This window comes from Globicephala melas, chromosome 14 (genome assembly GCF_963455315.2).
Source record: "Globicephala melas chromosome 14, mGloMel1.2, whole genome shotgun sequence".
Classification (NCBI taxonomy): Eukaryota; Metazoa; Chordata; class Mammalia; order Artiodactyla; family Delphinidae; genus Globicephala; species Globicephala melas.
This window is the reverse complement of record NC_083327.1, coordinates 13812426-13830941: the sequence shown is the minus strand read 5'-3', so window position 1 is coordinate 13830941 and position 18516 is coordinate 13812426. Positions and strand designations below refer to the sequence as shown.

At 32.7% G+C, this 18516-nt stretch overlaps 1 protein-coding gene across 4 annotated transcripts in view; it reads left to right on the top strand.

The window, feature by feature from the left end:
• Positions 1–18516, top strand: part of PHIP (pleckstrin homology domain interacting protein) — a 126934-nt gene that overhangs the window by 48910 nt on the left and 59508 nt on the right. For all 4 annotated transcript variants that reach the window (XM_060283974.2, XM_060283973.2, XM_060283975.2 and 1 more), the window contains exons 10-15: positions 3606–3676; positions 5096–5196; positions 5293–5333; positions 6113–6211; positions 7022–7175; positions 7608–7742. In XM_060283974.2, the coding sequence (XP_060139957.1) occupies positions 3606–3676; positions 5096–5196; positions 5293–5333; positions 6113–6211; positions 7022–7175; positions 7608–7742 (601 nt within the window). The remainder of the gene's footprint in view (positions 1–3605; positions 3677–5095; positions 5197–5292; positions 5334–6112; positions 6212–7021; positions 7176–7607; positions 7743–18516) is intronic.

Genomic DNA, 18516 nt, shown 5'->3' with positions numbered 1-18516 from the left:
AAGTTTTTAAAAATGGCAAGGCCAGGACTGTAACAGTTCCCTGCCCTCTGGTTCTGTGCTGTGTCATGCCACCTCTTAAGTGGATATAGTGGGAGAAATGCTGTATTTACCCCATGGAAATCTGTGAATGGGGAGGTAGTACATACAGTGCTTCCATAGTGTTGAAATGACCATCTCTGAGCTCTCAAGGTAAAAAGTCATTTAGATTAGATATATCTCAATAATTGTTTCTGACATCTGTTTATAAACTATCAACCCAAATTGAGTTATTTAATAAAATAATTTGTGTATGTCTTTGTTATTTCGAAACAGTAACGTTTAGATAAACCTCATATGTGTGAACATTCCTGAATAGTGCCTCTTATGACAGGGCATTTAGGGGGCTGTGGCAGCATGGGTAGCATAATACAGCAAACTATACTTCTTTTGCAGAAAGGATTGTGATCAAAGACTTGGCTCTTGGGAGAAAGCAGGCTGATTTCACTTTAGTTGCATTCTTAATATTTAGAATAGTAAAGGCTTTCTGTAGGCATTTAGATAAAAGTTGAAATGTTTCACTCGAGTATGGACAATAGCAGTAGTTAATTGTTTTCTCCTTTGAGTATTCTTTACCTCCTTATGATCTGATTTTGATACCTTCGTCTTGTCCTGTCTTGTTTTTGAAGAAAAAGTGATCAGCAATTTTCGAATCAACATAGGAAGAAAAAATGTGTTTACAAAATTAAGCTCTCACTTTGTGCTTCTGGAGGATTACATTGCTAAGTACAGTAATATTTATTTGGAAGTGAGAAGTGATGTATTCCATATAAATGATTTTTTTCAGAACCTTTATGTAGATTCACCCATAAACCCACTACCCTAACAATTTTTTTCACATAATTTTAATAGCTGCATTATATTCCATTGAGCTGTTCCATACTTTGCTTAGTGATTTTCCTATTTTTGGACATAAAAGTTTTTTCTAGTTACTTATAAGTAATATTCTTTTCTATTTGTTATTATAATTGTCCCATGAAAACTTTTAGCTTGAGTTCAGGCATAAAAGTAAGAGTAATTTTCCTCACATGCAGACTTTGAGATGCCTGTTTTCCTTTCTTTATGTGTACATGGTTGATAACTGCCAAAAAATGTGGTCTTAATTACTAATCAGAGGCAAAAATCGTATTGAACGGTAATGCTTTTGAATAATCTTTGGGGTAAGTGACTTCAGCAACCCAGTCTGCATTAATTGAAAGAATCAGTTCTATCAGTAAATGAAATCTGTTTTGGAAACCCAAATCTCTTAATAAATTCACTTTTATATAGGGTTTATGTGTATGGTAACAACTCCCACTAGTAAAGACGCTGCTTCTTAGATGAGTAATTTGAGTGGCTGGTTGACTCGAAAACTGGCTCAAGAGATCTCTGAGTAGGAGGAAGGTGTCCAAGCCTAGACAGATGTGAGAAAAGAATTGGAATCCTAAAATGTGCAAATGATAATAATGATTACAAATTTTTATTAAGCACTTAGTCTGTCAAGCCTAGTATTAGGCACTCTATAACTGTTATCTCATTAATTCTTATGACACCCCTATGAGGAAGGTATAATTATTATCTTCAGGACAGATAGGAGAGAAAACGGAGGCAAATACTGGAAGTGCACTGTCAGGACCTCCTCTTAACCACTAGGCCAAACCAAATAGCAGTTATTTCTTGATGGACCATCTTGAACTGGTTGAACCTACTAAAATACTAATAATGCTAATAATAATTTACTGAGTGTGCTGGGCACAGAACTAAGCACTTTATGTGCATTAAACTCATCTAATTCTCTCTGGGACTCTGAGATATGTTCTCATATTTACCCCCCATTTTACAGATTAGAAGACTGAGGTACAGAAACGTTAACTTGCCTAAGGTCACACAAATAAGTGGCAAAACTGGGAACTGAACTCAGAGAATCTTGAGTTCTAGGCCTTGTCTCAAAATATTTCCTCAAATGTACATTTAAAAATTATGTGTACCTGCTTATCTGTTTTTTTCTCTTTAAAAATATTAACATTCGTTTGAAATGACAATCTGTATGATTATTTGCATGTTCTGGTTATGAGTGCTAACTAACTGGTTGTTTGGCACATGTATGAGCAGTTGTGCCAAAACTTAATAAAAATGCAGCTCCACAGTCTACAAGGTACTAATGGAAGTAGTGCATTTAGTTGCCTTTATAGTTTCAGATAAATTTACTTAGAGTTAATTTTCATCTGAATAAATGTTTAGGTTTTAAGTGTTTTAGTAAGTTTCTCTTTCTCCATATCAGTTATGCTCAGCTGTATCAGAGCCTGTGAATATTAAGAAAATTTACAAATTTATTTTTTAAAATTTTAGAAAATAGTTTTTGTTGTGTTCTGTTGTTCAGAATATATAATTGATAGATCAGAAGTATTTTGTACTTTTTTTCCCTAAATGACCACAAGACGGAAACCGTTCTGTGTTCAGTAGTTGTGGATTGTGAAAGTTATGCAGTGCACTCTGGTTGAAGGCTCTAATTATTTTTTAGTTCTCTCTCCTAATATTCTGAGGAAAAACTTGGTCAAAATATATGTTAAGAAGGGCTTTAAATATGATCACTGTATTGGAACATTACGTATACATTGTACATATATTGGAGCTGGTATGGGTAAAATCTGTAATTTAATTTTCTTTAGTATAGTTGGCACTAAGCATTAATGTCAATAGCATTAATATAAAACATATAATCTGTAATATAATTATACAATTAATGTAAGTATAGTTGAGTGTGACCTATTTTCTATAGATCACTTTTTTTTTTTTTTTTTTTGTGTTACACGGGCTTCTCACTGTTGTGGCCTCTCCCGTTGCGGAGCACAGGCTCCAGACGCGCAGGCCCAGCGGACATGGCTCACGAGCCCAGCCGCTCTGCGGTCTGTGGGATCTTCCCGGACCGGGGCACGAACCCGTGTCCCCTACATCAGCAGGTGGACTCTCAACCATTGTGCCACCAGGGTAGCCCTATAGATCACTATTTTAAATGAGCATTATAGTTGATGTGAGAGTCAAATAGTCTTCAGATTTTCACTAGAATGTAAGATTCTTAATTTTTGGAGTCTTAAAGGGCATATTTTATAGAAAGTAAACAGAGGGAGATGTTTAATTAACACTAATATTGAAAAAGTTTATTGATTGATGGTGTATATATGCCAATGAGACAGCACCTATTTTGCTAGTTTGTTCATGTTTACAAATGACCTGTATTTCCTTATATATTTGTGCATTGCTATTCTGCTGTGTAAAACTGAGAACCTGTTAAATTGGATTAGATGATTAGAAGTGAGTGTAACCAATAACTACATGCCAGGTGTGACAGTGGCTTTGTTTCATGTGTGGATTGTTGTATAATCAGGAGCTTCTGCAAAACCTGTATCTAAAGTTTCCACAAGATCCTGCTGATCATGACATATAATGATTTTGAACTTGTTTTTAGGAAGGGAGCCCTCTGTTGCTTCTTATTTAATTTTGTCCTTTTGTAGTTATTTTTGGAGACAGCTGAGTTCTGGTGTTGCTGGTCCCTTTGAGATATTTTTAATTGGTTATTTTTTGTATTACAGTCCGAGACCTGCAAAATTTACAGAGCGCCCTCGGCCTGGAGTTCAAATGATCTGTTCTTCTTTTAGTGCTGGTAAGATTTTTTTTCTTCCTAATTCTCCACTTAAAGTTGTATAAGTTGTATTCTCCACTTAAAGGGTTCTAGTGGAACACATAAAATTTTGGAAAATACTTGCTGTTGTAATATAAATCATATTCTCATGCGCATACCAGGGGATGATCGTAAATTAGTTTATAAGTATTTGAACTTTGCTCAAGTTTAGCTTATATACTCATTTGGTTGAGTGTATAAATGATTAAGATTTTTCTTTAAGAAGACCATAATTCTTTGGTAGGAGGGATAAAATAGTTTCAAAATTGACTGTTAAAGAATAAATCTTTGAATAGTTATCTCTTTGAAAGAAAAGTATTTTTAAATCTGTTTTATATTTTTATGGATTTTGGAGTCACACATAGCGAAGTAAAATAGGTTGATAGATATTTGTACATCTTTATTAATTACTTTGCTCCAGATTATTCTTATTCGCTCTTTAAAAAGTAGCAGTATAGCAATGCTAAGATTCCAATTATGTTTTGAGTTTATGTAGCAGCATTTTGAATGGATATTAGAGTCTTTTTAAACAAATTATGATCCGGAGATTTTAAGCGAATTGATGAGAAAATGAAACACGAATTAATGTTCCTAATACCAGTTCCTTCCACGTTTATTTCCGGTTTTACCTTTTCTTTTCCTTTCATAATTGTGGAGAGCAGTAGTACCTGAGATAAGAGATTGCAAACTGAGGACATGAATCTATTTTTGCCATACTAATATCTAAACATCTTTAATTACTAGCTTCTAGATTTCCACTGCTACTGCCATGAAGACAGTTTTACTTCTAGTAGTAACATAATTATAGGCACTACATATGCTTCAGAATACTCTAGATGCAATTATATATAGCACTGTCTTCAGCACTATGGGAGGGTATTGATTCCAAGAGAGAGTAAATTGCATATACAAATAACTGTAATGCAGAGTAGAATGTATTTGCTACAGGACAAAGTCTGAGTGAGAGTTCAGAGGAGAGCAGGCGTATTTGATTGCAAGTCTGTAAAGCCTGTAGTGAAGGTGCTGGGCCCTAAAAATTTGATAGGATTTTAACAGATGGGAAATGAGGCGAGAGAGGGATTTCAGCAGAAGTAAAAGACATGTTTTCTAGTAATGGTGACTGATAATTTTAACATGATTATGTAGTTACTTGGTGAAATCATTTGTTACAAGAAAGCTTCTATAAATATTGAAAAATTCTTCCCAGGCAAAGCTTATGTTAGCAAACTTTCTTAATTTCAGGTTAGATGTATTATATACATTAGGATAAGTATGAATAGTTTTAGAATGAAATATTAGTCATTCAACATATATTATGATAATGTTGCTTGCATTTATTATTTAATTCCCAGAGATTCTGACATTGTGTCTCACTCATAAATGTTTGGTGTTATTCCTCAGGTGGAATGTTTCTGGCCACAGGGAGCACAGATCATATTATTAGGGTTTATTTTTTTGGATCAGGTCAGCCCGAGAAAATATCAGAATTGGAGTTTCATACTGTAAGTATTGCTGAAAAGAGTTAGATGAGTACAATTTAAATGAATCTAACGGTTTATATTCAGGATCCTCTTTTTTGTTCATCTGTTTATATATAGGACAAAGTTGACAGTATCCAGTTTTCCAACACTAGTAACAGGTAAAATAATTATTTTTGTTTGTCAAATTTAATTCCAGTTTTTAAATTATGAAATAAAGACAATTCTTATGGTCAGGTTTTAGTTAGATTTGTATATTAATTAGCCACCTAAAATAAAGATCTTGACTAGTTATAATGAAAAGTCAGTATAGCCTTCACATGCCTGTGAACACGGCTTTATGTTTTATCTGTAATAATGTTGGTTTATTTGGCCACTGTTTTTTTAATAATAGGGACTTTTATCCATCCTACATATTTTCTATACATATCAGTGTAAAGAAACTTAGTAGAGATTGGAAATGTATCATAATGTAGTATTTGAGGCAGAACTGTTTATGGATGATAAGCTTAGATGACATTGTATAAGTTTTCTCATGTTCTTGTTTTAAATTTTAAAAAGATATTTCTACGCCTGATTAGGATGAGTCAGGTTCTTTAATGTTGAAAGGAAAATCTGTGTTTTTCCATTGGAAAATATCAATTCTCTTTCTAAGGTAATAAATAGTGGCCTTGAATCACTTTTGAATGTTATTTGTGAGACCTAGCTGTGCACATTAGAATGTGTATATGTATTTAAAATATTTAAAGCCCATGAAGTTTCAGAAATTCTTAGATTTGCAGAGAGTATCAGATAGAGTAATTTCTATTATATTAGAATGCTGTATAAGTAAAGATGAATGCTGTCTTTTTTAGCATTTTCAAAAACATAACTCTGTTGGAAAGTGCACTTTGGTAGAGCACATATGATTTTTTTATTTGGGGGGTGGGCTCCTTTGCAGGTTTGTAAGTGGCAGTCGTGATGGGACAGCACGTATTTGGCAATTTAAACGAAGAGAATGGAAGAGTATTTTGCTGGATATGGCTACTCGTCCAGCAGGGTAAGAGATGAAATTTGAAATATTACGTAGATATAGCTAGAACATTTAAAGTTGTAAAGCTATATTACAGGTTGGTGTGACTCTCAGCCTGTAAGAGTATGTATCATAAACCATGTTAAAATGATTACTTTTCTGTAACAACTAGAGGTGCTTTTGGAGATGAAGATGTTGATTTTTATAAAATGAATTTTTGCCCTGTTTGAGAAGACCTGCTGCATTAATGATTTCTTTCAGTTCAGTTTTGTTAAGAGGAGGATGATAGTACTGTAAGAATAGCTGCAAGTTTTACTAGTTTTTTTCAGAAAGCAGAACATATAATGTTCCGTCTGATACAGGGATGATGTGCTATATCCACTGGTTGTCTCCAGCCAAGAGAAATTATACTACATGTTGTAACTGTTATTTTGGTTTTAATATTTTATAATTTTTCTGTTTGTATTTGTGTGTAGTAGTCCTGGAAGGGAGAGCAAAGTAGTTAGCAGGGCATGACAGCAACAGTAAAAGATGGTGAGTGAGCAGCATGGCTCAGAGTTCCTGGATCCAGAAAGAGTTAAAGCCAGTAATATTTACTCAAGGTCATCTATTACTAAGGACTTAGGAGTGCTGGAATCCTGATTTTGCTGACTCCGTGCAGTGATTTTTGCCATCGTTCTTTGTTGGTTCAAACTATTCTTAATTACCATGTTAAACAGTAGTTAGTTATCCATGTTAATAAATGTAACCTATAAGAAAATACATTTAGGTTTTTGTCATATTGGTATTTTAATAAATAATATCAGTGTAAACAAATACTGCCTCCATCACTTTCAGCCAAAACCTTCAAGGGATAGAAGATAAAATCACAAAAATGAAAGTAACTATGGTAGCATGGGATCGGCATGACAATACAGTTATAACTGCAGTTAATAACATGACTCTGAAAGTTTGGAATTCTTACACCGGTCAACTAATTCATGTCCTGATGGTGAGGAAAAAAGACTAATTTTTATTTGGTATAAACTGAAGCTGATTGTAGAATAGAATATTTTCATTAAGAAATAAAGTCTTTTGTATTATCTGAGATCTCTTGTTGGCTGGGTAACAGGTCTTTGTGGGAGAATGGAAATAATCTTAAAATGCACTTAAACAGGTTTGCCTTAGAAATATACATCTTGCTGTTTTTTTAGTATGTAGGGCTGGATCAGTAAATAATATTCTCAGGTTTCACCAAATGATAGCAAATCCCTGGACAGTGATACTAGCTCAGCTTTGTTATTATACATCGATAAATTTGAAGATTTTTACCACTTTAATAATTCTTAAAACTCATATTTTAGAAATGTTGTCCTGTTGGTGTTTGAGTTTTCTTTTTATCTTTTAATATTTGTAATGCTTTGCCACTTAAAAAATATTTCAGGGTCATGAAGATGAGGTATTTGTTCTTGAGCCACACCCGTTCGATCCAAGAGTTCTCTTTTCTGCTGGTCATGATGGAAACGTGATAGTGTGGGATCTGGCAAGAGGCGTCAAAATTCGATCTTATTTCAATATGGTAATTATCAGTCTCTTCATTTTATGGCTGTTAAAGACCTGGGGAGTTCTTGACACAGGTCCCCTGCATATCACAAAGGAAATCCATTGAAGAAACGGTTCAGACATTGTTTCCACTTTAAGTTTTAAAAAAGAGTTATTATTTATTCCATACTTCTATTGAGATACTAAATTTAAAAGAAAATTGATATGTGTATTTCAATACCTGTATATTGTGATAACTAGTTTAGTTTTTAAAATACTTCTAATAGTGAAACTTTTATGAGAAACTCACAAGTATGAAAAGACAATATAGAGAAGAAAAATGTTTGGAAAACCATGTGAAGAAATTATAAATAAATATTTATATTGTGTTATTGTATTTCGTCAGCAGTCCTCCAGTGCAACAGAATTTGCTTCAAATATATCCATTTTAAAATTAAAGCCAAAACAACAGATATTCTTGACTTTTATCAAGTTATGGTACATTAGGTATTTATTTGGGTTAAGCCCTTTTCCCTCCACATTTTGTTTCTTGTATAGATATTTAGCATATTTTGCTGAGTATTTGAATTGCAATGGTTTAATATCACACACAACTCATGCAGTTTCCACTCCTCTAACTAGTGTATGAAGGCAAAAGCGCTCCGCTCCTCAAATGCTGCTGTTGTGTATCTAGGCATACTTTTTTTGTCTACTTCCTGTATATCAGGGCTGCCTTTCAACAAAGAAAACAAAAAGGAAGGCATGTGTTTCTACTATTTCAGCATTTTTAAATTAAAAATCAATTATAAAAACCTCTAGCAATAAATCATAAAACAATACAATTAATAGTGTGTGGCCAGAATTATTTTGCAAAAAAACTATTAGACAAAAAAGTCATTTGTAAAATGTAATGGCTTGTGAAAAATTTCATAAAAGTGACACTACTTGATTGATAATCATAATAAAGTGACTTTTATGTAGTAAGCAAGCAGAATATAAAAGGAATTTTTATTAGTGAAGAAATTAACTTTAGCTGTTGTGGATATGCCTTAGTGTACATAAGGTAAGATACAATTGGTCAAATTCTTATTTTTCTAAAAAGACAGTGTTAATTATTTGGGGTACAAGTGTTAGTGATAGATGGATTTCCTTAGTGATTATTTGTATAGAGAAGAATTTTTAAAAAACGAATCTTTAAATATGCTCGTAAAGAATTTTTTCTTTTCTCCTCCTCTGTCCTTGTGTTTCTGATTTGCTTCTTTTTGGAACATCTCTGCTGAATAAGAAAATAAGTCATATCTCAGTTTGCCTTTATAGCTTCAAAAGAACACAAATTGTGGGCTATACATGTTAGTTTCATATTTTCAAAAGTCATTGATGTATTAGTAGAGTGTTTGGAGGGAAAGTGTTCTCTCATACTTGAATATTGCTTTCACCTTTAAGTTATAAAGGTGAATTTTTCCTCATCAGGTAAGTTGATCACACTAATATTCCACATATCAGTAGATATAAAAATTGCAGCACCTTGAGATTGAAGTGACTTGCTCTTAGACCAATAAAAATTAGTGATATAACCAGGAGTAGAAGTCAGCCATATTATGTTGTATGCTCTTTGAAATTAGGTAAGGAATTAGTTACATTACTGCCTCAAAAAGTATTATTTGCTTAATAAGAGTTTTAGATAAAGCTATTTTCCTGTTCTTTCTATGAATAAGAGAGGGAAAAGCCTCTAAAGGGTGGAAGAAACCAATTTTTGTAATAGTAGAACTGGATGGGTATCTATTGAATCTTCAAACTGAGAAAAACAAAACATAGACTAAAAAGGATTAAAAATATATCTTGCATTTAAAAAGCTGGAACATAAGCTACCCCTCATCACATTAAAATATAGATACTTTAATTTTTTGCATGCTTTTTAATAGCTTCCAAAATTCTTCTACTTCGAAAATACTTAATACCTCATTTGGGTCTCATGAAAACCTTGTAATATAATTAGGGTAGATTTTATTGTTACTGGTTTTATGAATGCAGAAACCGTACAGAGATGAAGTGATTTGCCCTGGTTTACGTAAATCACAAAGCTATCATACGGGCATTTGGGGTTTAAACCCATGATTTTTGTCCCCTGCTAATGTATTCTTAATGCTATCTCTAGTTGTGGTTGGTCATTACATAGCTAATTCCCCAGCTGTGTCCAGTTAGTGATATGTCCAGGGGGGAAATGTTTTCATAGTGATAGTAACTTTGAGTAGATCTTTTGAGATCTTATTATGTAGCTTGATGATTTTTCTGTCTCTTAATTTACAAGTTGCCTAAGTGCCCTACTTTTTGCTCTTCACTCCTTTGTTCACTTCATTTTTTTTTTTAATCTATAGGCAGATAGAAGATAAGGCATCCAGCATTGCTATTAAGAAAATAAGAACCATTTGAGGGAGAAGTAGAAGCTTGTGTTCACTGTCTGCTATCATGAATGTTGAGTTTTGGCTATAGTTATAACTATTTGGTTGTGTGTAGCTAATCAGTAAGGTTTTGAGTTACTAAAATAACATAGAAGTTGATCAAGTACAAATTCAATCCATGATATTAGATTGTACTAGTAATCATAAGTTCAATTTAATAAATACCTTTTGATCACCATGTAGAGGGATTCGTTATAGTATCTTGGATGATTTAAAGATGAATAATTCTAGTGGAATATACCCCATTTCTAGACTAGAAATTGTAAAAGTTTACACAAAGTATTGAGATTAAGTAATATTTCATTTGAGTTTTTAGATTGAAGCTTAGAAGTATTGAATAAATTCACTATTACACCTATGGCCAGAAAATAAGGAATGTAAACTGTACCTTTAAAAGAGCAAAAATTCTATATACAAATTCTTAAAAATGCAGGTTTTTATCAAGTGTATTTTGAGAGTACTGCTTTAATATTAGTCTTTTTATGATGATTGAATTTTCTACTTGAAATTTATAATGCTTTGCGAAAAGTAATGAAACCATGTAACAAATAATTATTTTATGTTAATCAGCATTTTACTGCACTTTTCTTACCTATTACAGAAGTTAAAAATCTTTAAAACATTTTTAGAATAAAAAATATATCTTCAGTGGTTTCAAAGGTTGAATGTTTTAAAAGTCCATGTTTGACGTATGGTAATTGCATTTTAATAGATTTATTAATAAAGTTAATAAATTTTAAAATATTTTGAAACATTAACATTTTATTGTAGTATGGCACGTGATATTCATCATTCAGATAAATTTTCTAATTCCTTTTTTCTTTTTCCTGTATCAAGTACAGTTTTTAAAATATTTTAGCACCACCTAAATCTGTAAACAGATTAAAAGATTTAAGATTGAGAGTTGAGATAAAAATATTTAATTTCTTGTATGCTTACATAATCCCCTAATTCATTTCATTTCAAAATCTTATAAATTCTCAACTTGCTGGTGGTGGTGTCTAGACAAACTGATGGGGTTATTTTCCTCATTTTTATTGCTAGCTTTCCTCTTAATAGAGGATCTGAATGATAAAAGCAGTTGGGGGTGGGTGCTGGGTTTGTTTTTGTTACTTGTAAGAAGTGTATGATGATATGGTATAACTCAGGGTATCAAATGGGATAGACAATACATGCTCCTTGCACTCCCCTGCCCCTCTGTTGTTTCATCTTTAACTAAAAATAAAATAATGTAAACTTCTAAAAGCATTTGTTGGAAAAGCATAATATGTAAGGTGGACGGCTCGAGCCTTTCTTTCCTCTTTTTTAATGAACCAGAGAAAGAAGCTAAAGAGAATATTGTAGAGAACGTTGTGAACACAAGATAACTTTATTCTTTAAAAAACCTAAATTCTAGGCCATAAGCTATACTTACTTACATTCGTCTACTGACTGTCAATTATTCATGTTTCAGCTGAATAGATCCTATATAGCTTGAGTATTCAGGGCAAAAGTTGAGTATTTTGGGATATTTTATTGAAGACTGATAGTGTATATTAAGAATATTTCAAACTATTGATGTATAGTTGAGCAAGCCCATGTTCTGTCTTTGGATGTGACAGGAGGCATCTTGTTTTGATAACAGTTGTTCTAAATTCTAGTTAAAAGGCTGTAAACTCCTATTAAATGCTAAGAGGCAGATAAATTATTTCACAGAATAACTTGAAAATGTGTGCAAACTCTCTGAACTAAAGTTGAGGGTTTTTGTATTATATTCCCCATTCCCCCAAAAGAGGTAGGCAAATTTAGAAGTTTAATACACCCATAAATGTTCCTAAAATACAAAGTTGTTTTTTATAGCCTTTTTTCCCTTTAAATTTATCATAGTACAGCTAAGTTTTAACTACAAGTTTAATGAAATGAGTATTAACTTAATTTGAAAAGATATGAAAAGTGACTTTGAAATTTCTTAGTACTAGGCCATTTTATTATTAGGTAGAAAATAAAGATGTTTGGAGGGGGATTTGTAGCTTTCCTCATGTCTCTGGCACTTTTGCTTTATCTTTTCTGCTCTCTTTTCTCTATTTCTATTGTTCTAGCTGTGTCTGTCTGTCTGTCTCTTTCTCTCCATATCGTTCTATTTCTGTAATGTTATTCAAAGCTCTAGTTTGTTGCCTTTTGTCTGGTTTTGATTTTAATTGAAGAGTACAGTGTCTCTGGCTAGAAAGCAATTTTACTGAATTTGATTTTTGCTTTGCTTTTGTTGTTTCATGGGTAAATTCCAAATAACAGTTTTCATTTATTTGATTAAATTTTCCTTATTTTTTATAATTGTTAACCTTTCTTTTACTTGAGATTTTAAAAAAATGTTCCAGTGTCCACTAATCCAGAACAATATATTTCTCCTTGCAACGTTCCAAACAAGCAGAGGCTGCCAATCCACCACTCAGAATTTTTGCACATGCATACTTCTGACATTAACATGTTCTCAGTGTGACCTCTAGTTTAGTTTTGGACAATTGTAGCTGCATGTATCTAGGAAAGGGAGAAAGAAGCTTGAAATAGGTGTATCTCATATCGTGTTCTCTTGTGAATCAAGATTTCAAGACCTTTCTTTCTCTTCCTCTCTCTTCCTCCATCTCTCTTTCTCCTTTCTTTTTCTCCTTCCTTCCCTCTTTTGTTCCTTCCCTTTTATCTCATTACCTATCTATCATCATCTAACAGGATGTCATATACCTGTACTCTGTTTGTTAAAAGGATTTTTCTGATACTTCCATTCTTTGTTTCAGCCTCTCTGCATAAGAAATTACCTTCAATCTTCTGATTATAAACTTCAGTTATTGTCATTTTCTTTCAGGTTTCTGGGGTTCTTTAGATTCTGTCTCTTTCTCATTCTGTATCTTGATATCAAAAACATATCTTAATATTTGTTGCCATGAATGTGAGCTTGTCATACTATATTATATTTGGTGAATTACTTTTTTTTATGTAGTAATTTTGACATGTTCCATGAGTTGCTATCACAAGGATATTTTGAGATTTGATAGTTATAAGGGAAAGTATGTAAAATTACAGAATGTTAACATGCAGGTGAAAACATTTTGATTAGCAGACACTTGAGTGATTTTGTACATAAACACAGAATATGGGAAGAGTAGGACGTGGTCCTTCTTTTGTTTTTGTTTTTAATCCAGCTTGCAGTTAAGTTGGGGAGATAAAATATACCTGAAAAGATAAGTATGGCTAAATAGTTTGAAGTGGTAGTGTGGCATATGAGAAAAGATAATTGGTATATCTAAAAATGTAAGGATAACTTCAGGGTGGATGGTCAGAGGAGGAAGAATTGGAATTATGCCTTGAAAGATAAATAACAGTTGTGTCAGAAGATAATTTTATAAGTAAGAGGAATATTATATAAATAGCCAAATAAGAAATGTTAAGACATGTTCATAGAGTAATTTGGAAAGTTTTTCTGGAATAGACTTTGAAAAATCGGTGATAAAATGAAAAGCATAAATTGAAGTGGCTTGTTGGTGCCCTCAAATTACTTGTAAACATAAAGAATAGCTAACCTAGTGGGGGTTTTGGTGAATTACTTTATATTCTAGAAACTTAAGAGAAAAATATTTTGGTTGCCAGTGGTAGTGTTTCAGGTATGAAATTGGATAGGTGGGGGAGATCTGCTTTCATCAGTGAAGTCATGATGAAACATTGTAGCAACAGGTAGTAAATTTGTGAAAGAAAAACATACGTAGGACTTGGTGTTCTGTGATGATAGAAGGATTAGAGCTAGAGAGTGACAGAAAATTTAATAAATGTGTTAAGAGTATTGAGCCTAGGTGAGCTTGACAACAGTGATACTCTTAATGGAAATATGAGAGATGTGAAAGAAAACGGGTTTTTTTAATATGTTTATTGTGACGTAGTGTTGGACTTTTTGTGGAAATGGACAGCCAGCACTTGGAGATAGACTACTTGGAGAGGCTAGTTGTAGAGAGAAAGAAGTGTAGTCTTCTGTGTAGAAAGATGTCATGGAGATAGAGAGGACAGTGTAGAGGGCTTAAAACTAAACATTTAGAAATACAGTTGACCCTCTAACAACATTGGCTTGAGTTGTGCAGGTCCACTTACATGCGGATTTTTTCAATAGTAAATACTATAGTACTACCCAGTCCGCGGTTGGTTGAATCCACGGGATGCAGACTGTCGATACAGAGGAACTGCGTATATATGGAGGGCTGGCTATATAGTTATATGTGGATTTTTGACTGTGCAAAGGGTTGGCGCTCCTAACCTCCTTCATCATTTAAGGGTCAACCTTAGTCATGTTTAGCAGAATGGAGAGGAGATTACAATCTCCAGAAAGTGTGTTGGGAAGACACCATGCTATGTCAGAGAGGCCAAAGGAGGAGAATCAGTTTCAAGGAGGACTTGATTAATAGTATTACTTCCCTCAGAGAAATCAGAATATGGGTAAACAAAATGGTGTTAAATTTGAAGATGAGTTATTTATTTTAGTAGTACATTTTTCTTTTGATGAACATTAGAGTTGATTCTTCAGAATCACTTTAATATATCTACTGGTTTTATTAAGTCAGTTACAACAGTTTCCTTTTTTATATAAACTTATTTATCTTGGCACCATTTATTTTAAATAGCTATCTTTAATTCATATGTAATAATGTTACCATTAATTAAAGAATTTTCAATGTTAAAGTAAACATTTATTTAGGAATAATCTTTTAAAGTAACTTGATGACACCTGGACTGTTGGAGTGTGGATAGCTTCCCTTAAGATATATTCTTGGTTTACACTGTTACTATAGTAGTAATTAGAAGGTGACCTAAGCATATTTTAATCATAGGTATGACAATGTCTATCTCCAGTATCTAGGGTACATTCTTAATTAAGTTTATTTTCCCCCAGGTTGATAGCTTTAAAGGTTCTTTATACATAAGACTTTCTAAGGGTAATTCTTAGCATAAATTTAGTTTCTCAGCTCTTTTATTCTTGGAATATGAATCTATCCCATAAAATTATTAGGATATTTTGAAAGGTTCCTAATTTGAAATTGTGGAGTATTTTCTAGGTGAGATACTTACTCCCTTCTAATCAATGGTATATTTTAAAAAATGAATGAGACCCCCAAATTGACTGTGGTCATAGACTTGGAATAATTCCATAAAAGGATGATTCTGCCTAAGAAAGCCAATTTTTTAAGCATCCTGATTTGTGTTGAGTTCCTTTAGGAGTACATACTTCTCATATTCATCTCTGTGTGTTCCTCACAATTGATGTAATTTAGACCCTATAATTTTAGTCTGTATTCTGGTGCTTTTAGCATACCTCATTTTCAGATTGTCCAGTTTTTCCAAAAAAGGCTTCCTGAATATTAGGTGTTAGGATTTTAGAAGTGGGTAGGACTCTAGTGATCATTTAAATGACCTTTATCATTTAGCAGAGATATTAAGTGATTTACCCATTACTAGAGGAGAGGTCTCTTCAGTCTTAGGCGTCAGTCTTCTGTCTCCTTTAATTATTCATCTTTCTATTTCACAAGAATTATATTAGAAGTTGTGGATTGTATTCTGCCTTGAAAAGGGTACTAGTATTCTTCATTAAGTATGACAATTCTGTCATCATCAAAGCTCTTTAATTCATAAGTTTTTGCATTGATTTAATTTTTTCCAAGTTCAGTGTAAACTTCTAAACTAACAAGATTGTGCTGCTCATTTCTTGGAAATATTTCTAGAATTCTTTAGTCAGTATGAGAATTTTCCTACAAAGGAGTCATTATTTTAACTTGTCTGGTCTTTTCATCCCTTACTTTAAAAAACAAAACAAAATAACCTTATCATAGTCACTGAATGTATTTTTCTGTTTTCTTTTAACTCCTATTCTTCTTGAAATTTTTACACTTATTAGTGAATATTACCTCATGGATTTTCTCAGCTTTCCTTACTGTGGTTTAGCAAGTATGAGTTTTATTATGTGGTCTTTGTTTTCATATGTCCCAAATAATGTTTAGCAAGCATACTTGATATTATTAGGGGAATAGTTCATCTAAAATTCACTGATTTTGAAAATTTGTTATTATTCATTTCTTTCTGTTTTTAAACTTACTAGAGCATGCTATAAGTACTAGCATAAGTTATGTACAATGTTAAATTTTATGTTGACTTTTTCTATTGAGCATTTAATTTTATGGTAGGTTCATATACCTTTTTATCTAAATGTATTTTTAATTGAAGTGTAGTTGATTTATAATATATACGTTCATGTAACTTTAATATGAATAGAAAGGATGTTTTCTTCCTTTTAGTTTTTGAATGTAAACCTCATTGCTTTTTAGTTACACATGCATACTCAAATAGTGCCTTCATTATTAAATTTTTTCTTTAAGAATTCTTAGTCATAAATATTCTGACCCTGGTTTAAGAAGATGAAATCCCTTTCAGAGAGAAGTATTTAACTATTTTTAATGGTTGGCTTAGTTAATTATAGCATAAATCATAAAAATAGCTAGGGTATATTTAGCTGTATAGGAAAGTAAAATATTTTCCTACTTTGATCAACTGGAAAGGCTAGATGGCATTTTGTAGTTAGGGCTGTTTATTATCTGAGGAGCTTTTTCTGAAGATAAATTTGGCATTTTACATAGTAAGGTTATGGGCACCTTTTCTAGTTGGTTTGTAAGTAAAGCAGATCCATTGTCTTCTTTAATAGTTAATCCAAATAATGTAGTTTTGAAATACACTTTCATATTCTCCATATAAAAGTCACTCTGGAGTTATACAGATGGCTTATACCACGAGAATTTGTACCATCCTGCCATACTCACAGTGGCATGTGTTATTGTATAGCAACACAGTGATCTTCAATAGGATTGCTATTTTTTCTTTGCTTTTTTAGAGCTTTAGAAGTTCTGCCTCTCCCAAGTATTCTCTCAGAGATCTTCTACCAACAGTAAATGTGGCAACATTGGTAGGTAGCATGGGTATAGGGTTGATTAATCCTCACCACCACTCCCCCCCCCCGCCACCTCCCCAAAAGAAGAATGTAGAGCAAGACGGTCTAAACATTATATAAAGGATACCATGCTTATGAACATCCATCAGACATACTTTGGCATTGCTGAGTCAGACTCTCAGATCTCTTCCTCTGTTCTACCGTATACTTAGAATTGTAAACTTAGAATAGTATTACAGTTCTGGGAGCATTTATTATATTAGATTTATAAAGTAGTTGGGGTTTTTTTGTTTTTTTTTCTCTGCCTTTTGTGAAATTTTGAGTGAATTGAGGTAAATAAAACATCTAACAACACATGGCCAAGACACTTTTAATTCTTTGGTCTTGAGTTTTTTATGTAAAATTCTATATAGAGCTAAACTTTGTTCGTGTGATTAGGTATTATAACAGTTCATGTAACTTTTTATTTCCCTAGACAACACTGAAAAATAGAGATGTGAATCCTGACATTTCGCTTATATTCTTTCGTTTTTGGAAAATACGAAGCTATATAGCTAGTAATGCCCTTAGGTTAATCTAGAGAAGTAGTTCTTTCTTATTTTTGAACAGTTTTAAAGTAGACTTCGAATCAGTTCCCTTTCTCTGTTATCGTATCCTCCAACTTTCTTCACAACCAAGAAATGATCCTGTTTCACTTACTCATTTTCTTGCTTTTATGTTATGTCTTTTAGTGTATTAGACGTTAGATTACTTCACCAGTTTTCTTTCATGTGATTAAATTTTAAGGAAATTTATTCTTATTTCTTTTCCATTATTATCACCGTTCAAAACAGCATTAATAAACACCTGTGTGCTCATTCCTTCTTTTCAACAAGCCAAAGGAAAAATTAGTTTTCTTTTTGAGGTAATCCCATTTGTGGTACTATATAAACTTCTTAGGCAGAGCCCTTTCTTTTAGAACAATATTTTCTCTTTTGACCAAAATGCAAACCTTCCTTGAAAAATCAACTATTCTTCAAAATTTTAATTTCACTTCTGTACTTGGTGAACTGTACATTCATCCCTGTGCCATATTTTTAACACTAAAGAAAGAAAATTACCACTTCTCTCTTTTCCAAGCATTTACTGGGATATTGGGATATTACTAATAAAACCAATTTGTTCTAGATCAGTGGATACCGGAACAGAGAGGAGGTATTTCTTACCTGATAATGTGTGTGTGTTCCGATTCTGCTAATCCAGAAATCCAGTCACATTTGTTGAAAATCATCCTTAGTTGTTATTTGTTAGGGAGTCAACTCCCTATTTTAGTTGTTTTCTGAAATTCAGTCCCTAGTTGTGCTTTAGATAGGGTAGAATTTTTACCTCTTTCAGAACACTGCTAAAGAAGTTTTCAACTGGAA